The sequence below is a fragment of the Vulpes vulpes genome, chromosome 10, assembly GCF_048418805.1.
Source record: "Vulpes vulpes isolate BD-2025 chromosome 10, VulVul3, whole genome shotgun sequence".
In the NCBI taxonomy this organism is placed as follows: domain Eukaryota; kingdom Metazoa; phylum Chordata; class Mammalia; order Carnivora; family Canidae; genus Vulpes; species Vulpes vulpes.
In genome coordinates, this window is record NC_132789.1 from 17,410,134 (window position 1) to 17,437,157 (window position 27,024).

Here is a 27,024-nt window from a genome sequence, read left to right on the forward strand (position 1 = left end):
AGAACAGCGAAGTCTACAAATGACACGTATCCCTCTCTCATGCAATAGACCTAGATGAGAAAAGCATGGACTGACTTGGCCATTGCCATGCCAGGTCAGCTTCTGAACTTTAACTACTGAGTGGTTTGAGAACTATGGGAACATCTTCTCGGGGTGGGGGTGGTGATCAAAGTAATGGGATAGGTTTGTTGTTTTTTTTTTTTTTTTTAAGCAGACTTACAGTGTAAAAACAATTGACCCGATTAATTCTTTAGAAACTTGCTCAACATCTTCCTTTCTGGTTTGTGGATCACGAAGACCTGTTATTAAATCATAAGCTGTTTGCATTCGGAGCAGTTTATGGTTCACATCAGCACAGAGGGTAATGCTGGTTTCATACTCAAGAATAGAAGTAACGTATCCAGGCCAGATGACCAGCCTGCAAATAGAACACGTTAGATGGGATTATCAAACTCCAAGCTCTGAGTATAGAGCAAGTGTCACAGGGCCCTAAAAAGGCACTTGAGAGTCAAGCCGTTTCATCTCTTATTTTTAATAAGAAATGGTCTTTTGAAGGACCTTTCCAATAGAGATTTACCTGCTGTGCTAGTTATACCTAATTTTTGTTAAACCATTTTATCATCAACCACAGGCTTACACATATATACCTACATATGTATGCATGTGAGAATCTATGGGATTTAGATGTATACATTACAAACATTACATGAAACTATTTTATACCAACTTGTGATTGAAGAACTCAGTGGCCTCTTGCTTGTTATAATAGTTGCGACCAACTTGCTTCAAATTCATCTGCTTCAAAATTCTAAAAATTGAAGAATAAGTTTTGTTGAAATAGTATGAATATTAAGCATTTGGTAATACACATGAGGATACATTAGGGGGAAAAATCTGCCAGCAACTTTGTATTACACATAATAAACAGATGTACCTGGTACAAGTAAATTATATTGTGAGGTAGATATTAAGGTCCATTTATCCTCTGTTTTCCCCTCCTTTCCCTTATATACAACAAACTGTCATGGAAAGACCATTAGGATATCCTCCATTCCCAGAAATGAACCAAAACATCTTTTGCAGATGATGTGCCTCCAATTTGGGATATTTGTCCACCACTGTTACTACAAAATAAAAAACCAGTGCATTTGCTCTAGGGAGAAATATGCATAGGCATGCATACTCGATGTATGCTCCTCCTTCCAGGCAGGTCCAGGCACAGGATATGGGGGTAGGCAGGGAGAATACTGAGGATAGGCCACAGAACTTAAGCATGTCTAGGTGAGGGTCAAGTCCCATTTCATCCCCAAGATCCGTTGCCCTCTCAGGATGAGGAGGTGTCAAGAACATGAAATTCTAGGAGCAAATGTCTATGTTCAATGCCACTGACACATGAACACAGTCATATCTCAAGGAAACTAAAGCTTATAAACACACCTTCTAAAGAGAATGTTGTAATAGCGTAAGCAGTCTGGTGAGTTGGGTGAGAGTTCGCTGATGAATTCAATGGTCAGCTTCACAACCTGGTTTTTCAGTAGGCTGACCAATTCCGTTTTCTGAGATAAAGAAAAAACAAGAGGGTCTAGCAGTCCTTCCGAAGACAATAAGCTCATTATTGAACCACAAATCAATAGGTCACCTGGGTATAAAACACACCAGTGTGACACATGCAGGGACAATACAAGACTTATAAGGCTAAAGTGAGGAGTCAGAATTAAACATTTACAACTACTTTTTTTTAACTTAAATGAGCTCCTGTAGATTATCCATTTGGTAAATAGATGTTTATTGAAAAAATATTAAGTCCTTCTAATGTTTTTGCTGAAAGATAAAAACTATTCAATACTTCATCAGCACTTGACCCATATTTGCCTTTGAAAATGTAAAAACATGTATATATTTTGCTCTCAGATTCATTTTAAGCACTGACATAAAAAAAAGCACTGACATGAGGCAGGAGGGAACATCAGTGATAAGCACACATGGCACGTGGGTGTTACAAATCCCATGGGCAAGAGATCTTCAGGTCTCCTCAAATCGTTGTACAAAAATGGTATTTGCTTTAAAACAGTGAAGATGTGAGAGGAAGAGAACAAAGGTCAAGAAAATGTCTAGGGTGACTGGGTGGTTCAATTTGTTAAGCATCTGCCTTTGGCTCAGGTAGTGATCCCAGGTCCTGGGATTGAGCCCCGAGTTGTGCTCCCTGCTCAGTGGGGAGACTGCTTCTCCCTGTTCCTCCGCCCTCTTGCTCATTCTCTCTTGCTCTATCAAGTAAATAAAATTTAAAAAGAAAACATCCAATAACAGTACTTAACCGGCAACAGTAGCTTGTGAGGTAATAATAAAGAGCTCCCATCAAATATATGGCACTCTCCAATAAATGCTTTATGCTGCAAAAGCAATTCTGAACGAACTTTTCCATCCTCGATGTCTGGCATGTAGTCAATGTTGTACTTATATGTGACCTGCTGGGGGCGGGACGTCACTCGGAAATGGTTTGTGAATAGCTTTACAGGTCTACCCAGCGTGCCTGCAAAAATGAATTCACGTGTCAATAATGAAACAAGCAGACTGACTGTACCTAAATAATGTGGACATCCCAATACTGAAAGCCAAAGTTAGGCCAAACAAGGATATTAACCACCAAACACATAAACATTTACATACAGCTGATGTCCAGAGTATGTATCATCCATTTAGAGGAGTCCTCACTCAAGCAGACATTTAGAGAGTTAAAATAGAAGATTAAAATATTTAACAAGAGATCAGAAGAAAGATCTCTAACACAAGGCTTCCAACAGGGGGAGTGGGTGGGGAGCCAGAATAATGTAAATGTTGTAATTATGCTTAGGTTTCTTTTATCTAAAGTCTCAGTGCATTCAAAGAGCTGGGTCATTCTGTCTTAGTGGCTATAAAAGGAAGAGAAAAATGGAGAGTCCATCTAGGACTCTCTAATAGTCTCTGTTTCTGCAAAATCAGGTGCCATTACAACAACGTAAGCAGATTGGGAGGTTACCTCCACTCACAGTGATGGGATGAAGTTTTACACACACTCTTAAACACAAACATGCACAGGTTTCACGTGAACAATTCCCTCAGGCTGGGTCATTAATGGCCAGCATACCTGTCGTGGACTCTCTAACATGTTCCAAGTACTGTCGGGTATCCACCACATGGTCTCGAAAAATGCCCCCAAAATGCTTTCTCTCCTTCAGTGAGGTTGCCCGCAGTCTAGTCGCCAGCTGGAGTTCCTCTACATGGAAACGGATGTGAAAGCCATGAGTCTTATACAATAAAAAAAGGGAGGAGACATAAAACCACAAAGGACAATATTAAACACCAGCTATTAAGTAAAACTAAGTTGAGGTCGCTGGAGTTAGGAAAGTTAGGACTGTCCAACAATCCAAAGGGTATTTCAGTCATTGGTCACCAGAAAGGGGGAATGGGACCTGGAAACCCCTCTGAACAAGAGCCCACCCCACATCAGTGGCCGGCCTGGCCAGCCCCACATCCATCCCCATGGAATCTGCTTTTGCGCCAGACACTTGTCCGGAGTGCAAGCAGAAACTTTGTCCTTAGCCAGCAGCTTTATAGGCCAATCACTTGGCACCTCACTGCCCTCTCAGGAGCACTGGAAAATGCTGACTGAATAAGCAGTTTATAAAAAAAAAAAAGTGCATGAAATTGCCTTTGATACAAAATAACTGAGATGTTCTTTTTAACAGCTACTGGAAAAGGCTCTATTTTTTAATTACATTGAAATATGCGTACAGACTTTACGAGGCACCATTTGGAGGACAAGACAAAGCAGTCTTTCAAATACCCTGAAAGAGGGGATTTATGAAGATGGAGGAGTAGGGTCCTCACCTCACCAGGTCCCCAACTTCCCTACAGAACTTCCAAACCATCCTGAACACCTACGAATGTGACCTGAGATTTAAAGAGAGAACAGCCGGAACTCTACAGAGAGAAAAGTTTTGGCTTCTAACAAGACAAGACAGGAAGGGGGAAAGGGAAAGGGAGAAAGGGAAAGGGGAAAAGGGAGAAAGGGGGAAAGGGGGAAAAGGGGAAAGGGGGAAAGGGGGAAAGGGGGAAAGGGGGAAAAGGGGAAAGGGGGAAAAGGGGAAAGGGGGAAAGGGGGAAAAGGAAAGGGAAAGGGAAAGGGAAAAGGAAAGGGAAAGGGAAAGGGAAAGGGAAAAGGAAAGGGAAAGGGAAAGGGAAAGGGAAAGGGAAAGGGAAAGGAAGGAAGAAGCCTGGGGCAGGTGGGGGGGTGGGGAGCTGCAGGCCAGAGGAGATGGCTCCAGCCTGGCGGGAAAGCCTGGGCGCCCCTAGAGCCCAGCCCCGGAGAGGAGGGGTGTCGGGCTGAACCCCAGGAGGGGCGGCGGAGTCCCCAGGCTCCCGGGGTCACTAGCAGACGAGGCACGGCCGGGGCAGAGCGCCCCAGGCCCGCGGGCCCAGCTCGGGACAGCGCTGGAGCCGCAGGCGGCGGGGCCTCGGGGAGAAGCAGGGGGGCAGGCGGGGGCTCCGGGCGGGCGGGGCGCTGCACCTGCTGCCTTCGGGCGCCCGCCATGGCCCCGGGAGCGCGGTGCAGGCAGCACAGGCCCCGGAGCCCAGGGCCCGGGGGACACGGCCGAGGTCCTGCCTCCCCCCGGGGCGGGTGGAGGCTTCACAACTGCAGAATTAAGATCTCATCAGGCTGAAGTTAAAAATCAATTAAATGAGGTGCAATCCAAATTGGGGGTCCTAATGGCAAGGCATAAGGTGCTGGAAGAAAGAATGAGCAACACAGAAGACTCCTTGATGGCAAGGAAGGAAGCTGAGGAAAACAGAGAAAAACAATGAACGGACCACGAGGAAAGGTTAAGGGAAATACATGACAGCTTCAGAAGGAAGAATTACGTATCACTGGGGTTCCAGAGAGCACCCAGAAGGACAGAGGGCCAGAAAGCATATTTAAACAAATCCAAGCTGAGAGCTTCCCTAATTCAGGAGGGGAATAGGCACTCAGACCCAGGAGATAGAGTGGTCCTCCCCCCAAATCAATAAAAACCGTTCAACACCTCAACACTTAATAGTGAAACTTGCAAATTCTATAGAAAAAGAGAAAATCTGTAAAGTAGATAGAGGCAGCAGATTCTTAACGAATATGGGGAGAATTGTTACATTAATAGCAGACCTCTCCTCAGAGACCTGGGAGGCCAGAAAGGGCTGGCGGGATTGATTCAGGGTCCTAGATGAGAAGAACATGCAGGCAAGAAAACTCTATCCAGCAAGGCTCTCATTCAGAATAGAAGGAGAGATAAAGAGCTTCCAAGATAGGCAGAAACTGCAAGAATATGTGACCACCAAACCAGCTCTGCAAGAAATATTAAGGAGTATCATAGGAAAATTAACATGCTTCCAGAAAATTTGTTCAGGTTTAAGTGAGCAGTTGAGATAGAAATGATTTATATATGCTGTGATTTAGTCTATGGGTTTATTTGAAAATTAGTCACCATGCAGTCTGTTTTTATAGTGTATGCATAATGATTGTACTATATAGGAAGGATGACGTGGTGTTACATTATCCCTAATAGGAACAACGCTTTTAACTGTTAAAGAGTAATCTTGCTTTCCTCAGGAGGGGGGAAAAACCAACTCTACAGAGCTCCAGACATTCTGTACAATCCCTTAGAGGATGGGGCTTCTGCACACACTTTTGGTCAAAGAAGAGACTAAGGGCACATCTTTTGAAAACATTCTAATGAAATGACTCATAAACCCATTCCACCTATAACTGTAATTTAACTCAAATACCAATAACTAGAGCTTGGCTCAGCAGGGATTCCTTAGAGCGAGGCATAAAGCCTTGTGAAGGAAGCTGGGATATGCCACCCCAAAATATATATGTATATATATTTTTGGGAAGAGGAATCCAGAAACAAATCTTAGTGTTAATGTCTTCCCATATATTTACCTTTCCAGTATGCCGCCCTTGGTAGTCTAAAATTGCTTTTCTTTAGGCTATCATTTTTTCTACAAATGTATTATTGTTCTTTGCTGAAGACGCTATAAAGCCGACAGTTTTAAGCTGCTGCTTTGAGTTCCTCTTTATTTTTGATTTCTTCGGTGTGATGTGCACTGCAAACCTTTATAAATTTTTTCTTTTGATGATATCCTCTTGGTAATGAGTCCCCCCGGGGAGAACCTAAGATGGGTAGATGTGGAGTTTAGCCTCCCCCAACACCAGCACTCATTCTAGTTGTATCCTCATTGGAAGAACGCAGGCAAAAATGAACTCTTTGCTTGGTTGGCAATTAGCCTGGGGCTGGCCATCCCAGAGATGCAGCTGCCTACATGAGATTGTGAACTTATTGCGTCAGCTACACTGGTAGACTTTCTCCTAATATACTGAACACTGGAATCCTCAAATAAAAACCCCAAAAGATCCAAGGTCTTTCTTTCATGCAGAAAGGATTCTGTACATCAAGAACCAGGCATGTTGAGGTTTTCAACCTAAGAATCACTTGCTTTACATGGCGGTAACGTGCTTTTTATATGAAGAAATAAGAACCATTTACTTAATATCATATAGCTAGTTTTCTATCAGATTATCTTGTTTCTCACGAAACAGATTTTATACCATCTATATTTAAAGCAGGCTATTGAAAGAACTTCAATCCTATTCATCAATTACTGCTTTTTGGATTGATACTTAGTAGATAGGAATTCTTTCAGAAATTACATATGGCACATAATCCATATGTCACTGTTTTTTGTGAATCTGGGTATCTGGATCTCTCAGACATCCATCTCCAAGTATCTCATAGGCCTGGATTTTCTGTCCTTTTTCTCTCTGCAGCCTATATTCCTGCTTTTAGTTACAAAAGATATAAGTATCCCATCCCTGATTCTTATATTTTAATCAGGTAATGATTATTGACTATCAAATATTGTCATCAACAACATAATGTGTTCTATTTGCCCCTTTCCAAAGACAGATCTTAATAAATTACAAGTAAATAACAAGAACACAAGTCTCATTAGTCACAGTGGTGCTTCACAATTAAACACAAGATGTATCATCAATAAAATCCATGTTTTTCCATATTAACTTGAGAGGGATAAATTGTTCATAGTGAAATATGAAAGCAACATATGGGGAAATTGACAGGGCTGCACCGGTTAAACAAAGTTTGTTCAAATAAAAAGATTAAATCATAGATTAATCTGCTTAGAAATATGAAGAGGATACTTAGTATTTACATAGCAAATGATAAAACTGACATAGAGAAAAAGTCATTTGTACAGAAACTTGTAAAGAGCTTGAAAACCTGTTATATACCAAATATTGTTAGGTCGGTCATTTCTGAAATTTTATATTTAAAATTTTTTTGTTATTAGACACAAGTGCATCAAACACAGCTTTGACAAACAATTGTTTAGCAAACAATTAAAATGTATGTGATCCTATAAACAACATCTAGGCCAAGAAAAAGAACATTGCCTTACTCAAGAAACCCTCAAGCAATCACTTTCCATCATTCTGCAAGAACCCTATCATAACTTAGTAATAATTTCCTTATTCTGTTTGTTTTACTATCAGGTGTACATCCCAAAGAATGAAGTTTAGATTTACCTGTTCTTAACTACCCCCCAAAAATCACATTATATGTATTTCTATGTCTTACATCTTTATCACAATTTATCATAAGATGCAGTTATGTTCTTGAGTGTGGTTGTGGTTAAATTATTGTTATAGGTCTTAATTATAATATTGTAATGATAATACCACACTCTATGCATTCTGTTGTTGAAAAATGTTTGGATATTACTCCCTACTGTCAAACTATTTTGAACAATGCTTTTCTGAAAATTATACATACATTTGGGTACATGCGGATATGAGTTTCTCAGGGGTTAAGATACAGTAGGTCACAGTTTATGTTTATTCCAGTCCTACGTAGATTAAGAATAAAGTGCTTCCCAAAATGTTGGTATTATGACGCTATTTAATTTAAAGATAAATGTTTTATTTTTGCTTCATAAATAAAATTACTATAGGTTTGGGGAAAAAACTTTAAAATACAGACTACAGTTTCTTTGTATATATTTTACTAAAAGTTAATCTAAACTTGTGGAATGATGGATAGTTCTTAGGAATATGTATAGAAAGTTGATCCATAATTGAACATGTTTTTTTTTTAAATTAATTTTTATTGGTGTTCAATTTACCAACATACAGAAAAACACCCAGTGCTCATCCCGTCAAGTGTCCACCTCAGTGCCCGTCACCCATTCCCCTCCAACACCCGCCCTCCTCCCCCCTTCCACCACCCCTAGTTCGTTTCCCCGAGTTAGGAGTCTTTATGTTCTGTCTCCCTTCCTGATATTTCCCAACATTTCTTCTCCCTTCCTTTATATTCCCTTTCACTATTATTTATATTCCCCAAATGAATGAGAACATACACTGCTTGTCCTTCTCCGATTGACTTATTTCACTCAGCATAATACCCTCCAGTTCCATCCACGTTGAAGCAAATGGTGGGTATTTGTCGTTTCTAATCGCTGAGTAATATTCCATTGTATACATAAACCACATCTTCTTTATCCATTCATCTTTCGATGGACACCGAGGCTCCTTCCACAGTTTGGCTATTGTGGCCATTGCTGATAGAAACATCGGGGTGCAGGTGTCCCGACGTTTCGTTGCATCTGAATCTTTGGGGTAAATCCCCAACAGTGCAATTGCTGGGTCGTAGGGCAGGTCTATTTTTAACTCTTTGAGGAACCTCCACACAGTTTTCCAGAGTGGCTGCACCAGTTCACATTCCCACCAACAGTGTAAGAGGGTTCCCTTTTCTCCGCATCCTCTCCAACATTTGTTGTTTCCTGCCTTGTTAATTTTCCCCATTCTCACTGGTGTGAGGTGGTATCTCATTGTGGTTTTGATTTGTATTTCCCTGATGGCAAGTGATGCAGAGCATTTTCTCATGTGCATGTTGGCCATGTCCATGTCTTGCTCTGTGAGATTTCTCTTCATGTCTTTTGCCCATTTCATGATTGGATTGTTTGTTTCTTTGGTGTTGAGTTTAATAAGTTCTTTATAGATTTTGGAAACTAGCCCTTTATCTGATATGTCGTTTGCAAATATCCTCTCCCATTCTGTAGGTTGTCTTTTAGTTTTTTTGACTGTATCCTTTGCTGTGCAAAAGCTTCTTATCTTGATGAAGTCCCAATAGTTCATTTTTGCTTTTGTTTCTTTTGCCTTTGTTGATGTATCTTGCAAGAAGTTACTGTGGCCGAGTTCAAAAAGGGTGTTGCCTGTGTTCTCCTCTAGGATTTTGATGGACTCTTGTCTCACATTTAGATCTCTCATCCATTTTGAGTTTATCTTTGTGTATGGTGAAAGAGAGTGGTCCAGTTTCATTCTTCTGCATGTAGATGTCCAATTTTCCCAACTTTTTTCCCAATTTTCCCAATTTTTTTCTGTATGTTGGTAAATTGAACACCATTTATTGAAGAGACTGTCTTTCTTCCAATGGATAGTCTTTCCTCCTTTATCGAATATTAGATGACCATACATTTCAGGGTCCACTTCTGGGTTCTCTATTCTGTTCCATTGATCTATGTGTCTATTTTTGTGCCAGTACCACACTGTCTTGATGACCACAGCTTTGTAGTACAACCTGAAATCTGGCATTGTGATGCCCCCAGCTATGGTTTTCTTTTTTAAAATTCCCCTGGCTATTCGGGGTCTTTTCTGATTCCGCACAATGAACATGGTTTTAATGCCAAAATAAATTAGTAAAGACGTGATCATTTGATTCTTATGTCTTTGTTTTTTATTTGTTTATTTATTTTTTATTGGTGTTCAATTTGCCCACATATAGCATAACACCCAGTGCTCATCCCATCAAGTGTCCCGCTCAGTGCCCGTCACCCAGTCACCCCCACCCCTTGCCCACCTCCCATTCTACCACCCCTTGTTCGTTTCCCAGAGTTAGGAGTCTCTCATGTTCTGTCTCCCTTTCTGATATTTCCCACTCATGTTTATGATTCTTATGTCTTTGAAATGTACTGTACTTACCCCAGAAATTTCTTTCCGAAAAGATATAATAAATTATTTAAAGCATTTAAAATTTTTTCTCTGTGCATTTCCAAATGGGCTTAACTAGGAAATTATTCAACTTTTTCAGAATAGCTGACATGATTAGCTCTATATGATTTCTGATCACTTAAAGTTTGGTAATTTAAGGATAATTTATAATTCTCTAGAAATCCACAAGTTTCTTTAAATTCAGATGTTCACTTATATTTTTATCACAAAATTCCTTCATCTCCCAGGGAACTACCAATCAAAGATAGAGTCAAGGATATATTTTAATGTAAGTATAAAACTAAAGGTTCTAGTTTTACAACTCTAACAATATTTATCAAGCGAAGTGAAATAGAATAGTCAATAAATTAGTCTACTAGAATTATTTTAGATTGACAGATGATTTAATTTGGTATCATATCTCAATCATTTACATATGCACGCATGTGTACATGTATATATCAAAGAATTAAGTCACAGTTCAGTGTTTTGATTTTATCTTCATGAGAGAGCTATAGACTATACTCTTGAACATCTACTTAACTTGAACAATCTACTTAAATAAACTGACTCCTCTAATTATTTACAGTATACAACAGTATTGTCCCCTCTATGTTCCTTTTATGTAAAATCTATGTCTAATCACTGTGCATAAAAGAAAATGTATGGTACAGAATTTGATGACAGTGAAAAATAAGAAGTTTAAAATGATCCCTCCTGTCTAGACACCATTTGAATCGTAGGCACTTGTTGTGGTACCATGTCACTGTCTTGTCAGCAGGCACAAATGTCTGATACCAACTGTCATTTCATTGGAAAATAATATCCCTTTAAAATTTTTCAATCAAGAACTTGCTGAAATTTTATTTTATTTTTATGTTTATTTTTTTTTAGAACTTGCTGAAATTTTAGGGGAAAACATCAGAACATGGTTCTTCCTTTAAGTACCAATCAATTTTCAGAATAACTCCAAATTTCTTAAAATTGTGTCTGCTTTTATTTAACATATAACTTTACTTTTATAAATCTTTCTTCTCTTACATATGACTCCCCAAGAATTACATCTTTAGTCTTCTGCTTTTTGAATATAATATATAGTAATTCCCAATGAATCACTTATTTCTCTACTTTCAATTTTATACTTAAAAAATAATTGGGAAATTTAATATAAAAATAAGCTCCTTTCTAAGGCCATGTTTGCCTGTTTTGACACCTTGCTATATGTTTCATCAATTCCTTAAACTCAACATGTGGAATTGGACTAGAACTTCAACCTTGGTTAGGAGGAAATAACAAAAACAAAACAAAACAAAACAAAACAAAAAAACCTCTTCTGTGTTAAACAATTAGACAGCAGACAAAACATAAGTAACATTTTTCAAATACTGGACAACAAGCAACATAGGACTATGACCCCTGGCATAAGTGAACCACAAAAAAGATGAGCCCTTCAATTGTACCAAACAACAAAGGAGGGTTAGCTGTAATGGAATCAAGCCATCTTGCCAAGTTGCAGAGATAGAGACCAAATTTTGGGAGCAGTCAAGAAAACTAGATTTGACAGGTCAGAATAAGAGAGCGGAGTGGGTAGTTGCAGAGACACACAACTCTGTAAAACCTCAAAGAATCTCCCAATTCTGTCACTGAGTATTGCTCTGTACATTTCATGAGAAGAAAATACCAGAAGCCTTGGAAAGAGCTACAGGAAAGGAGTAGAAAAGTTCCTGGAGCTCTCACAGGGCTGAGGATAACTCATGTGTCCACTTGCCAGTGTGGAAAGATCTAGTGATACACAGGGCATTAAGTAGAGTCCTCACGATACTGCCTTAGTTTTGAAGCTAAATTAAGTATAAAAATTTCCCAAGACTTTTCTTACCAAGCTTAAAAACAAAGGACTTGGTATATTAACAGAGCATACATTCATGTAATTGGATTGCTAGAAAATGAAGGACACAGAGTAAGAACAAAATATTTGAATAACAAATAGCCAGAATTTTCCCAAGTTGCTAAAAAGTATATACACACAGATTCAGGAAAAATAAGAGTCCAAAGTAGTATAAAACAGTAAAGCAGGCTACGGAGCCTGGCTGGCTCAGTCAGTGGAGCGAGGGACTCCTGACCTCAGGGTTGTAAATTCAAGTGAAATATTTGTAACACATATATGTGATAAAGGACATGTAAGTTGAATATCTAAATAATCTTACTACTCCTTAGTATGAAACCAAGTAACTTAATTAAAATGGGGTTTTGATTTTATCATACATTTCACCATAGAAGATAAACGAACGGAAAATACACAGGAAAGGACGCTCAACATCTTTAGTCATTAGGAAAACACAAACCAGATCACATATGATAGCACTACATGCTCAGCAGAATGGCTGAAATTAATAAAACCAATAATACTAAGTTTTGTTGAAGATGAGGGACAAAATGATTGTAAGAAATGAAATGTGCCACTGCACTTTGGAGAGTGGTTTGGCAGTTTCTCAGAAAGTTAAACTTGACTTTCCTAATGATCCAGCAATTTCTCTTATAGGCATTTACCCAACAAAAATGAAAATATATGTTTACACAAAGAACTATATTTGAATATTTAACACAGCTTTATAAATAATAGCCAAAACCTGGGCATAAAAACAAACATCAGAGAATACTGCTCAAAGGTGAGAGGGAATGTACATTCATACAAAAGACAGAGGAAATAAGAAGGTAGTAGGGAACATTTGAGTCCACAGACATCACACAGACAAAGACATATGGAGGGGTGAGAGGACGTGGCATTCAGTAAGTACCTATTAGATAATTGGATAAGTTACTGTTTCTCTTGTATTTGAGTCATTTGGTTTGAACATTGAGTCAGAAGATACAGGCAGCTCATGGTAGGATTCAGAATCTGATTTTCTTGTAATATTTATAAGTATTTTGACAGGGTAAGGAAAAATCTTGCACAATTGTTATGATGATTAAGTGTTTAACTGTGAAGACACAACAGTGTCTGGGACAAAGTAACCACTGCATAAATGCATGCTATTGTAATTATTAGGCCAAATAGATTTGTCTTTTAGAAAGATCTCTCATCCCAGAGTGTACAGGACACGTATGAGTGGATGCAGTTACACGCTGGGAAATAGTGGCAAGGCATTTTCAATCATTTACAATGGAGATATTGAAATCCTGAAGCATCTTCTGTCTTGCCTGGACACCTGGAATGTTCATCATTCTCTCCTGCTATGGTAAACTATCAAATCCTATCAATTTTTCTAGATGCATGTGAAAGTTTATATTTTTCAGTGAAGCTCATCTACACCACCATAATTTCAACATCATCTCTCCTTCATAATATTATTCCATTGACTCGATACTTTTAGTGTTTATAACTCCATCTATTATATATATAATTTACATATTGATGATCTCTATCCAGTGACATAAGACAGTAAAGTAATGATTATGTTATGAATTCTAATGATTATGAACTACAAAGCAATGGCAGGTAAAACTTTTAAAATAATTTTCTTTGAAAAAATTAATTGTATCCACAAAAATATTTAGATTTTCAGTATTTAATTTAAAAAAACCTGCCTTTTTCTCAAAGGAACAGCATTGAATTAGTTATTATAATGGAAAAGAAAAGAGTAGGTGAACTATGGATAACAATCAATCATTTGAACTAAAATAATTAATGATTTTGATATATTTTCATCGATAGAGAACAGAGATTTCAATAGACTGAAGTTTCCTTAAAAAAAAAAAGAAGGGAACCCTGGGTGGCGCAGGGGTTTGGCGCCTGCCTTTGGCCCAGGGAGTGATCCTGGAGACCCAGGATCGAATCCCACGTCGGGCTCCCGGTGCATGGAGCCTGCTTCTCCCTCTGCCTGTGTCTCTGCCTCTCTCTCTCTGTGACTATCATAAATAAATAAAAATTTAAAAAAAAAGATGATTTTAGTCAAGTAAGTCAGGTGAGCTATAACTGCTATATAATTCTAGAAAAAAATAATGAATTCAAGATTTTTAATTTTTAAAATGTAGTTTGATTAAACAGCAATTCTGGCACAAATATTTTTGTTATGGTAAAATACACATACAATTTACCATTTTAACCACTTTCAAATGTGAAATTTAGCATTTACTTTACATTCACAATGTGTGAAAACCATCACTTCTATCTAGCTCCAAACATTTCTATCAACCCCGAAAGAAACCAACTATTATCTTCCCATCACTTCGTGCCCAGCCCAGCCCCTGGCAACCACAGATCTTCTTCCTGTCTCTATGTATGTGTCAGGGTGGATTTTTGATATAAATGGAATCATATAATATGTAACTTTTATGTCTGGTTTCTTTCCCTCATTATAAAGTTTTCAAGCTTGATCCGTGTTGTAGCATGTGCTAGGACTTCATTATTTCTATGGCTGAATAATATTCTTTGTATGTATTATGTCACATTCTGTTTATCTGTTCCTCAGTTGGTGGATATTTGCATCCTTTCTACCTTTTGGCTATTGTGAATTTTGCTATGAACATCTACATACAATTTTTTGTTTGAGTAATAGTTTTCATTCTTTTGAGCAGATACCTAGGAGTGAAATTGCTGGGTCATATTGCCATTCTCTGTTTAATTTACTAATCATAAATCTTTCTATTAAGATGTATTCTTTGCTGTGTTGATATTATGGCTAGGGAATCTGATAGAGATTATATATATATGTGCAGGTACAACTTCACATACCAATTATTACTGTAACATATAGAGAGATATGTATCACAGATATGTGTATACATGTGTATATACATATATATGTCATATATGATAGGCCTGAAAAGTAATCTATGTTAATAGAAAATGTTTTCCTCATAATATGTATTATTAACTATAATGCTATTGATTAATGACTATATGCCAGATTTTGTATTAAGTACTAAGATTTTGAACATGAATAAGTCACCTTATACATGGTTCTTGCCTTAAAAAAATTAAATCTAAATGAATACAGAAAAAAATACAGGAGAGCTAGGGAGAAACGAAAGGTAAGTCTGATCCATAATGGGACAGATAAAAATCTTGTATGCGTTTAGAATTGAAAAACAAAATTTATGTGGCCTTTCAATCTGAAGATGCTTATATGAGGGGAGGATCTATTTAATAAGATCATTCTATTGCCAAGTTTCTAAAAAATCAAGAGCCAGGGCAAATGAAAGTTGGATGGCTTTGGAAACTAAAATAAACTAGCAAATTGTACTTACTGAACCTGGATCCAAACTGTATTCTGCCAATCTCCTCTGAAGCTGGGAACTGACTTTTCTGTATACTGGTTTCCAACATGGAATCACATTTCAGTTAGGTCCCCACCCAGATGGAAGCACAGATGCAGTAGTGGCTGAAAGATTCTTTTGAAACTAATAAGCTGGATTTCCTTGAGATTCAGGAACACTACATGAAAAGGTTTCCAACTTTGGATTTCTCGCAACTTTGTATCTCTCCTGCTGTTCCCTATGAAACTAGGAGAAGATACTAGAGTAGATTATGTGGTTCAGATCATTTTACCACCCTGGTGAAGTTAAAATCCATAGCAGATGGATTTCAAATAAGCCTTCCACCTCAATACTGCATCTCAGTCTTCCAATCCAGATGTATATTAGTACTCTTGATGCAATCACTAAAAGAAGTACTTACAGCTGTATAATCAGCTGCAAAATAACTTGGTGTAATTCACATGACTGGTTTATTTATTTATTTTTTAAGATTTTATTTATTCATTAGAGACAGAGACAGAGACAAGAGAGAGAGAGGCGGAGACACAGGCAGAGGGAGAAGCAGGCTCCATGCCAGGAGCCCGACGCAGGACTCGATCCCGGGACTCCAGGACCACGCCCTAGGCCAAGGGCAGGCACTAAACCGCTGAGCCATCCAGGGATCCCCACATGACTGGTTTATGACCAGCAACATCTCTGTCAAAATGACCATTGTGTGACTATTTAAATATTTTGGTTTTACTAGATTCTTCCCCTCAGGTGTTTAATAACTATCAAACAAGAATGAAGAGCTGGGGGGATCCCTGGGTGGCGCAGTGGTTTAGCGCCTGCCTTTGGCCCAGGGCGCGATCCTGGAGACCCGGGATCGAATCCCACGTCGGGCTCCCGGTGCATGGAGCCTGCTTCTCCCTCTGCCTGTGTCTCTGCCTCTCTCTCTCTCTCTTTGTGACTATCATAAATAAATAAAAATTAAAAAAAAAAAAAAAGAATGAAGAGCTGGGTAAAATGGTGAAAAACTTCAAAGAGGTGGCCAGCATCCCTGACTTGGTTTATGTATACAAATTCTGACATGGGGGAACCCTGGGTGGCGCAGTGGTTTAGCGCCTGCCTTAGACCCAGGGCGCAATCCTGGAGACCCAGGATCAAATCCCACGTCGGGCTCCCGGTGCATGGAGCCTGCTTCTCCCTCTGCCTATGTCTCTGCCTCTCTCTCTCTCTCTGTATGACTATCATAAATAAATAAAAATTTAAAAAAATTAAAAAAAACAAATTCTGACATGGGCATATAATAAATAAGTAGCATCTATAAGCATTTTGTATACAGATAGAGAATGTTGCTATTACCTGTTTATATTTTTTCTTTCTCTTGATTGAATGAAAGTTACTTAAGGAGAGTTTGTTTTTTTTCTTTTCTTTTTTTTTTTTTTATCCCAAACCCCACAAAAGTCCAACCTACTGGTGATAGATAAATGATCAATTAAGAATGAGTGAATTCAGATGAAAATTCTAGGTATCTTAATGGTTTCTAGTGATGACTTTCAGGTTCATGTATCTAAACTCTTCTTTCCATTTTCAGACAACATGCTATTTATAATGGGCTTATTCATACTACATTGATATTAATCTTTTACCAGAATGATTTAATCATTAATGATTAAAAATGGTTTTTTTTTGTATAAAACATTTAATGTTAACCTACAACACAATGGGAACTTTTATGAAAAAAATTTAAAGTACACTAGATTTCTTCAGTAAATTATCAGGTAAACTATTCAGGCGCAGTACCAAGTTGGGACACTGTATCTTTTGTGGAGGGTTTTCCTGTTTGCTGCATTCCTCACAAGTCCTAAAAAAAAAAAAAAAAAAAAAAAAAAAAAGGAAACAGTTGCAAAGTGGAGCTCCTTGTTCAAGCACCAGGTAATACTCCCCTGATTTTGCATTCTGGGGGTTATCACTCTTTCCTCCCACAGTCATTTTCTGAAACTCTTTCCTTGGCCTTGGCACCATTAGCAATTTTCATAATGACTGCTCAGCTGAAGATTCTAGGTTCCTTATTATTTTTTAAGAGATATTCTCTGATCATTTTTTATCCAAACATCACAGTGGAGGCAAGCAAGGACAAAAGAAGTATTTGCTGCAGGAAATTCTGCAGAAGTGGAAGAAAAGACCAGAAATGCCCCACTAACTGCAGAAATTCAACGGACTCCAACTGGGTGCCTTTGCTTGGTCATTTCCCATGTCATTCAGTTGAATCTACAACGTCAGTTTTGGGATGCAGAAGAGAACTTGAAACAAGTGTTTTTTTTTTTTTTTTAGGCTGATGGCTTGCTGTTTGATAAACAGCTGAAACAACCCGGAGGTGATCTGGAAATGAGCGAATCCTTGCAGATCATCGGCTTCTCAGTATTTTCTCCCTTGCAGGTCCCATGGAGTTCCGAGGTCCTTGGGAGTAACAGATTGTACTGGCTTTAAGTGACAAAATGTGCATCCTTCCTGGAGGAGGAAGGGAGATGACACCTATGCAGCAGCCCTACGGTAAGGAGACAGGAATGGGGTCTGAGCAAAGCAGGCTTGTTTCCACATGGACTAGGAAGGAACATGTGCTTCAGATAAAACTTCCTGAAACCTAAAGTAAATGGGTAGGCCATCCCAAGAACCGTACCGACATACACTTTTTCTTAACAGTCTGGCATCTGACCTCCTTCCCTGAACAAGTATTGAAAGGCCAAGAGACATAACGTGCACGTTGTAGAATAAGATGCAGACTGAATTAAGGAAAAAGTTTTACAACTTCCCAAAGATGTGTGGGCAAAACACCCAAAACAATACCCAACCTAGAGAAGGCCCTTAATATCCTGCCCTTCTGTGTACTGCCGGGGAAATAGCTATGAGTTTCACAGGGAGGGAGACTCAAAGTTATGTGGGAAAATTCCTCTTTGCATGGTTGTAAGCATGAAGCAGACTTCACATAAGGCTGAATAGAGAACATGCTTTATCCTGGTATCCATTCCAGTTACCTTTCATGCCAATAGACAGTGACTTCCCACTCATCTGGCCTTGAGGCAGCAGTAAACAAAATGGAATAATCGGCAGCGAGGAGCAGAATTAAATTAAATTTTCCTAGAGATGGTGTTTTAGACATCTGTGCCAAGACCACTGGGTAATTCCCGGGCTCCCTAGGTGGTGCCTTGTGAGGTTCCTTATTCTGTCCCTTACCCATGTTTACCCCAACCACTGTGGGATGCAAGGAGAAGCCACGTACATCACTGCTACCTAAAAGAGAAAGAGTTGCCCTTAGATTTTAGGGAAGCAAGAGAGAAAGCCTTTGGAGACTGCAAATCTACCACGTTATGTTTTATCTTGATATGAAGCCTGGCCTCAAAGCATGCTAGGCTCCAGTTACTTCAGTAGGTTGCTGTGTTACAAGTCTGCACCAGTCTAGCTATAGAACACTTTGGAATATTTGCCAGCTCATGCTGACATCTGTTAATAATACATGGCATGACCCATGTACCCATTACCATAAACTCAACCAAAGAAGGGACATCCATCCAGAGGTTAAAAAACCCCTATTACCTCAAAACAGCAATAGAGGGAGAGGATTAAAACCTGCCTCCAGCAGGTGGCTATATCAGAAACTAACTGTACCTTCCAGCAGTTTACACACACCTGGAGTTCTGTCTTGGCTCCCTTCAAGGTTTCTAGTTCTATCCTTGAACCACCACCACCACCACCACCACCCACTTCTCCCACTGATACAGGCAGGGCACCATCATGGGGTTCTGCTGGTTCTACCATTGACCCTGCTAGTCCTTTGATAAGGCACCAAGATTGGCAATTCAGGAACACTCGGGGCTGGGCAGGAAGAGCACGTACACATCAGAAGAGGAATGAAGAGCTGCTATCCTTTGGTTCAGATTGCATAGTAACCATCTAGTACAGATTCCAAGGGACAACTGCAGTTAATGAGTATACACAGAGTTCACACTGCATATATGGGGATATCTGTACAGAGACTTTGTGGGGCAATGAACTCCAGATTTCTCCCAATACTCCAAGCGAGGCGCATAGATGGTAAGAAAGGACAGCAAGAGTTGGACCAAAAAGAACAACCTCTCTAGGAATGTGAGAGGGACAATGGCAAAAATAAGCACAAACCAGCCCAGGTCACCTTTATTACACTCTTGTGGGCTAAGGAGCCCAGAGCATGAATTCATGGGCTTAAGAATTGGCTCTTTATCAAATAAAGTTAAAAAAAAAAAACCCAGCTATGTTGTGGGACTCAGGAAATTTAACAAAACCCCCTACCCCTGGACAAGCAGAGCAGGACTGACTATTTTGGGCTGCACCCACCTTGTGCTGACCTGCTTATTACTTAGGGGCACAACATTGTCAGTCTCATTCCTTTGGTCATTACAAAGCAACAAAAAACATTTAGAAGTTATTCATAAAATGTGGGAAGTTCAAGGAACATCTCTCTTCTGTGCCTCTTCTCTGGTGGTGGGAGAAGCAAGTCGTCAGGAGATGCTGCAGTAGTAGCTGGTTGATAGATGTTTTTTTCCACTTTTATTTTTCATAAAAGCAAGGATGAATGAGAACTAGTGGGAATGTCCCCTTCCCCAGTTGGGACAATGACTGGGTCGAAGTCCTTCGACCTTTCTTTGGAAGGTGTGTGGTGCAGAGGCAGTAGGGAAGGGTGGGCTTGCCAGTGGGAACGTTCACTGCTGACCTTCGCACACACACACACAGGTGGTGACTCTTTTGGGCTGCATGGTTTCTGATCCTCCCTTAGGATACAGCAATCTTAAAAAAAATATTGTATTATAATAATAATATGAATTTCTCTCTCGGTTTTTGTTTGTTTGTTTGTTTCTCCATTTCGTTTAGGGATTAGGAGGGGAGAGGGAAGAAAAATGTCATTCATCTTTCAGGTCCTGAACAGAGAACTTCTGTGTGGCTAAGTCTGGCCTCCTGAAGTGTGGGGGTGTTGGGCCACTCCTCTGAAGGGATGCAAGGCAGCACCCGCCGGGGAAAGTTGGCTTCAATCTGAAACTTTTCAGGGCTTTCTTTCAAGGAGAAGAAGTAGTCATGGATTACTGTTAGAGACTGCGAAAAGTGGAATCATCTCTCTACTCGAGAATCATTGGCTAATTTGAAAATGATCTTGACACTTTCAGGGTCATCAGGGGAAGGCTCTGGGGGCAGATACTCCAGCTTCCCCTCCTTTTCCTCTTGTAGATTCCGCACACCTCTCTCCTCTGCCAACTTTTGCTGTTGCACCTCCTCCTCCTCCTTGCGCCCCTTCAGCTCTGGCTCCTCCCGTGTCTTCCTTTCCTTCTCCTGGTCAGCCCTGAGAGAGGCCAGATAGGCCTCGTCTTTCTGTTGTCGCAGGACCTGGGTCTGATTTCGTTCTTCCCTTTCAAGGCGTTCTGACACGAGGTAAGTCTGGTTTGCATCCATGATACATGTCAGCTGGTTAATAAGGTCATCGGGTCCCACTGCAGTCGTTCTCTGATCCTTCAGCATAATCAAGGCCAGGAATGGATAGGTGTTCCCTCCTAAACCCTGCAAGACCCTATATCCCTCAGGTTTATTTGCGGAGCATGCCCAGCGAAGCATCCTAGTGTTTATTAGGGAAATAACTTCAGGGCCCAGAGTGTGTTGCAACAGAACTCATCGGAGTCCTGGGGATCATCTCCATGAAGACAAACCAAAAGCAACCAAAGCTCCCGCTTGGCATCGTTAAGTGCCTGGCTGTACGTTCCCTGGTGGAAGGCAGGGTGTGCCCTCCCATATTTCTCTTCAAAAGAGAGCATAAATGAAACAATGTCCCCAACGGGGTCAGTGACCCAGCTGCGAGGGGCAAACCTAAATATATCAAGTATTGTGTAGGTAAATCGGAATGGAAGCATTATTAAGTAATAACCCCATCCAGGCAGCCCCCTTGGCTGTGGTCTTGCAATAGCCTAACTGTAGAGCCTGTGCTCAACTGTATTAACTTGCAGGGGTCAGGATGGAGGTGGGTTGAAAACATCTGGCACACCCTCTTGTTCATTCAATCGGTCCTGTACAGCAGCCTCTATGTCCCAGTAATGCTGTTCCAAGGGATGGCAGCATTGATCCATAGTTGCTATGCCAGTTAGATCCTGAAACTGCAGCAGTTTCTCTGTCTGCTCCTGGGTTATATCCGGCTCCTCAGGCGCTGCCATTTGGCCGCCGCCTCTACGCTTCTTAAAGGAATGATTTGATTACCTCTTATTGTAACGTAATTTCCTGTTTTGATTTTCATACTCTGGGTGTTTTGTTTTGTTTTGCCTGTTTAAAAATTTTCCTCTAATTAAGTTGCTGATTTTAAAAATACATTACTCAAGGTTGCTTTTTCTTTGAACAGAATGAATAACAGTGCAGAATGACCACATTTAAAAAAAAATTACGCTTGAAACAGTACTTAATTCCATGTTATTTGCCATATTCAATTCGGTTTTCTTTTGTTGCTTAGCCCTATAAGACTACCTTTATATAAATAATATTTCCTTTCGAGCACTAGCCATATGAATTAACAAATGTCATACCTGAACTCTGACTGAATCATATTAATTTTGTCTTAATAATTATGTAAAAAATAATTATGTATATGTGCATACTTTTTTGTGGGGAAGGAGTGTAGAATAAAAGAAAGAATGAAAACAGATCCAGAATATTTTTTCATTAATGTATCTTGAAAAAATTAAAATGTACTTGTCCATACAAGTACATCTTTATTAAGATGAAACTTTGTTCATAATAAATAATTCTGCTATAAAACGTCTTAAATCCATAAGCTTTGTCAAAATGGTAAAATTGCTGAATAAACTGGCAACATAACTGGAAAGAAAACACAGACCTATGCACACAAACACACATTAAATAAGTAGCCATGAAGTCACAGTTTGACCCAGTGAAGAATTTAAAACTAGAAGCAAAAGGTAGTCCTTTTATAAATTGCTGATCTCCTCATACACCTTGTTGCTACGTTAGTTGTTTTGCTTAGGAAAGAGGATCATTCTGACAGCTACAATTTGTGTTTCTCTATAAAATTGGAGTTGAAATATTATAAGATATTCTTATGATCTGTTTGATATTTTTAAGAGTATTATTTATACAATATTGAAATAATGAGGAGACATCTAGTCACATGTTTTTTATTTACCAAAATTGGGCATCTTCTATTACCTCCATGGTGGCATCCAAGCCATTTCCCAGTTGGCTTTGTTTAGAGAGGTAAAATTAACTCATTCTCTCACCATCAAATGCCTAAAAGCCCAACTGGGAAATAGAGAGTAAGTAAGACCAAGAGAGATGATATTTATTGTCAAAAGGGATAACAGCTTAATAACTTAGTTATGACTTCTATAATAAATAAGTTTGTATTACATAGATATCACATATGTAATATTTAAATATTACAAACATGTTACTTATATAATGTATAAATATATAGTTACTCATATATATTAGTATATGTATCAATTGTATATAGATAGCATTGCTATTTCTTATATATATACCTACACACACAGAAGTATATATTGCATATGCCCTGTTTGTGTGTGTGTGTGTGTGTGTGTGAGTTAGGAAAATGTTAAAACAAGATCTCAATTAGAAATTCAGGTCCTAAAGACCATTCTAAGACATTATACTTTATTTGCTATGTGAGTTGTGTCTTGGAGCAATACTTCTGAAAGTTTGTTGCTTAAAGGAAGCATTGTGCTATACATTCCTACCTTAATGCCAGTTAATAAGTGAGGTAGGGGAAAGCGTCCATGAAGCTCCCTGGAACCTATTTGCTATACTACTCTAGGAACACTTTTAGTTATCTAAGCCCTCCTTATTGTTGTTATTTTTGACTTCATATATCTAGGGATCAATATATACGAAGTCATCTTTAACATCTGAGTACAACTCTGTTCCCATTATTCACTCACAGTCCTAAACACGGGATTTGGCGATTTAGCAGGTATTCCTTGAGTGCCTACTGTTGGTCTAGGTACTGAGTGAGCTATGGCTGGAAATACAATGAAGAGATTCCCATACTCATGAACTTAATAGTTTAAGGTAGACAAGGAAATGATCATATAAAATGCAAAATATAAGTGGCAGCATCTATAAATATAGAAAGCAGGTATTTCCTTAACTTTGAATGGCCAATCTGCATATATATGCAGCCCTCTGGACTGAGACCTGCAGTGCTCTGGAATTCAGCCAAGCCCAGAAATGATTTATTCTGGAAATTTGCTCACAGAGATGGGACTCAAAACATGTGGCTGATTCATTTTTGAAAACTTTTATTGAAGATGTAGAGACTTTTTACCTTTATTTACTTTTAGGTAGAAGTCAAATATTTCTGAGGGCTGTGGATTACTGCAAACTGAGTTTTAAACTATCCAATGGTGTTAAACTTGATCAGATGCTCTGAAAAGATAGCATGAAGTTTTTTTTTTTTTTTTTTAGATAGCATGAAGTTAAAAGTAAATTGAAAGACTGTAAACCTATTACTGTTTTCAATTTGAATGTTAGTTTGTGATTTGAAATTAGTGTGGAAGAAAAAAACAAATATCCAGTGATTAAAACTCAGAGCAGCATTGCTAAAACATTGCTCCAGAGGGGAGGGCTATGAAAATCCTATACAAATACATTCAAGAAGAGGTTTAGTTTTAAAAGGCAACAAAGGCAGTAAAATCTGTATTTTTCCATTCACAGTGTAAACTCTTTTAAATGCTCTTTAGCTACTTGCTTATCATATCTACCAGAGTTTAATGTAGAGAAACATGCTGAGTAGAAAAGTGAGCCCACATGAAGGAGCCTGGAAATGTTATAGAGCAAAGCTTTTTCAAAAAGTATTTATTTTCTATATGGCCAACAGCAGAAAGGCATGGGACACTATGGTGTACAGAGAGTTAAACTGTGTGCGTGTCTGGGGGTGGGGTGGCAAATGTAAGAAGAAATACTAATTCTGAGCCCTCAAAAACCTTTCCACTTTTCTGATAGCAAACTCTATTTGAATATGCATGTTCAGCCTCTCCTAAGAGAAATCTTGTTCCTAGCCAAGAAAGGTAATGTCATATCAATCTAAACATTCAGCTATACATTGAATGTGCTGATCTGGTCATTAGGAACAAGGATACTGGTTACACATGCACTATTTCTGTTACCTGTTTCCTAAGAGATATCAAGATAATTGCTTTTTGTGCTTCAGTAATATTCTATGCATAATATTTCACTTGCTGCATTATTTTATAAGTATCTACCTCTGTATATATCTCTCTGCTTGAGGACGGGTACTCTTAATTGTCTTTCTGTTTGCAACACCTAACTCAGTGCTTGGCAGAAGGTTGGCACATGGTGTTTAATTCAAGGAATGACTATGTTTTTTGGCAGGCCAACTTCCTCTATAACTCACCAAGTACGGTTTTCTTTCTTTAAAGACTTTCTAAATAGAATGTATAAGTTAAAGGGCAAGAATTAATTATTAACAATTTGCCTAAGAAATTAAGTCTCTAGATGGCATAAATCATATGCTATCAGTAACATTCATGCTTCTGTTGAAAACCTATCAACCCTTCTACAATTTCAACTTACAATCTAAAATGTGAAAATATTCAGCTGGAGATGATCAAACCCACTGGGCTGGACAGAGCAATAGGTCAGCACCTTTGCCCACATCCACAGCCTGGAGGTGTTAGAAGGTAAGCAGCGCCTTCATCATTCTGGCAATCTATTTTAGTCTAAGTCTACATCAAAAGCCTGTCAGGGCTCAGTGCTGATAACAAAGCACTATCGCTTTTCAAAGTGACAGAGCATAGTGACATATCAACACTAGGACTTAAATGAAAAACCCCTTCTAATTTAATGGGGAATCTGCTGAAGCTGTATTCAGCCCAGAATCCTGGTTTTCAATTAAAACTTTTTCAGGGGATCCCTGGGTGGCTCAGCAGTTTGGTGCCTGCCTTTTGCCCAGGGCGTGATCCTGGAATTCCGGGATCGGGTCCCGCATTGGGCTCCCGGCATGGAGCCTGCTTCTCCCTCTGCCTGTGTCTCTGCACGCCCCCGCCCCCATGTGTATCATGAATAAATAAATAAATCTTAAAAAAAAAAACTTTTTCATAGCAAGAGAAAAGTTTGGCATATCCTTTCCTTTTTTGAGGCAGTTATGGAATTGTGTGGAGAAGACAGTAGTATGGTGTAAAGATGGCCCGGTACTAGCTAAGTACGTATGAGCCCTTCTCATCCACTAATTGCAGTTCCAACAGTATAACAAAAGTCTTACCTAAAACTCATACTGCTGAAAAGATCCTTTCTCTCAACACAACTTTTCTTCAATGAATGTTTTTTTCTGACACAGAGCATAAGAAGACAAAGGGGAACAATATATCAATTACTTACTACCTGCTTGTGCCAAGTACTATCAGTATAGGGAGGGGAAGGGGCTCTCACCTATGTTATTTCATGTAAATATTACCTATGCTATTTCATTCCTACTAAGGTATAGAATGTAGATGTCTATTTTCATGTTTTGTTCATACAGAAAAAGAAACACATGAGTAATTAAGCAGCTTCTGTATGGTCACACACCCATTAAGGGGTAGAGTTGCAATATGCCCACCTAGTCTTTTATATTAGCTACAATATTGCTAAAATTTAAATGTGGAGAACTATGGATAACATCAACGTGCTGACATAATTAAACATTTATTTATTTATTTATTTATTTATTTATTTATTTATTTAATGGTGTTTCTCACTTGCACTTTCCTTTTTAAAAAAAGATTTCATTTACTTATTCGAGAGCGAGAGAGAGGGCACAGACACAGACAGAGGGAGAAGCAGGCTCCCCGCAGGGAGCCCGATGAGGGACTCGATTCCGGGACCCTGGGTCACGCCCTGAGCTGAAGGCAGACACTCAACCGCCGAGCCACCCAGGCGTCCCTCACTTGCACTTTCCTTAAACGAATTTCTTGAAACATATATCTTAAAACAAGCTTCGTTTTTTGGGTATCTTTTCTTAAAGGTTTTATTTAAATTCCAGTTAGTTTCAGGTGATTAACAATTACATCAAGACCTAAAACCGTAAGAGTTTTAGAAAAAAACAGGGAAAAAATATCCCTGATATTGGTCTTTGCAATGACGCATTATATATGACACCAAAATTATAAGCAATAAAACCAAAAAAAAAGTGAGATAATATCAACTTAAAATACTCTTGCACAACAAAATGAAAAGCAACCCATGGCAAGGAAAACGGTATTTGCAAACAGCACTTAACATCTAAAATATATAAGAAAATTCAACAGCAAAAAACAATCTGATTTAAAATGGGTAAAAGATTTGAATAGACTGTTTTCCCTGAAGAAGATATGCAAATGGCCAATATGTACATGAAAATGTCCTTAACATTACTGATCATCACAAAAGTGCAAATCAAAATCACAGTGAATGTTACCTCATACTTGTCAGAATGGCTATCAGGAAGATAAGTGATAACAAGTGCTGGTGGCAAGGATTTGAAGTTAAGGGAATCCTTGTGCAAGTTGGTTGGGAATGTAATTCAATATGGGTACTATGGAAGGCAATATGGAGGATGGAGGTTCCTCAAAAAATTAAAAATAGAACTCCATATGATCCAGCAACCACCCTATGGTTACATAACCAAA

At 38.9% G+C, this 27,024-nt stretch overlaps 1 protein-coding gene and 1 pseudogene across 1 annotated transcript in view; both read right to left on the reverse strand.

The window, feature by feature from the left end:
* The window catches only part of LOC140594319 (piwi-like protein 1), a 127,253-nt gene that overhangs the window by 18,430 nt on the left and 81,799 nt on the right, over nt 1-27,024 (reverse strand). The window contains exons 4-8 of the mRNA XM_072725252.1: nt 3,125-3,253; nt 2,316-2,530; nt 1,438-1,556; nt 728-808; nt 221-418 (exon numbers count right to left, since the gene is read on the reverse strand). Coding sequence (XP_072581353.1) covers nt 221-418; nt 728-808; nt 1,438-1,556; nt 2,316-2,530; nt 3,125-3,253 — 742 coding nt within the window. The remainder of the gene's footprint in view (nt 1-220; nt 419-727; nt 809-1,437; nt 1,557-2,315; nt 2,531-3,124; nt 3,254-27,024) is intronic.
* On the reverse strand, nt 14,886-25,552 carry LOC140594271 (FAS-associated factor 2 pseudogene; annotated as a pseudogene).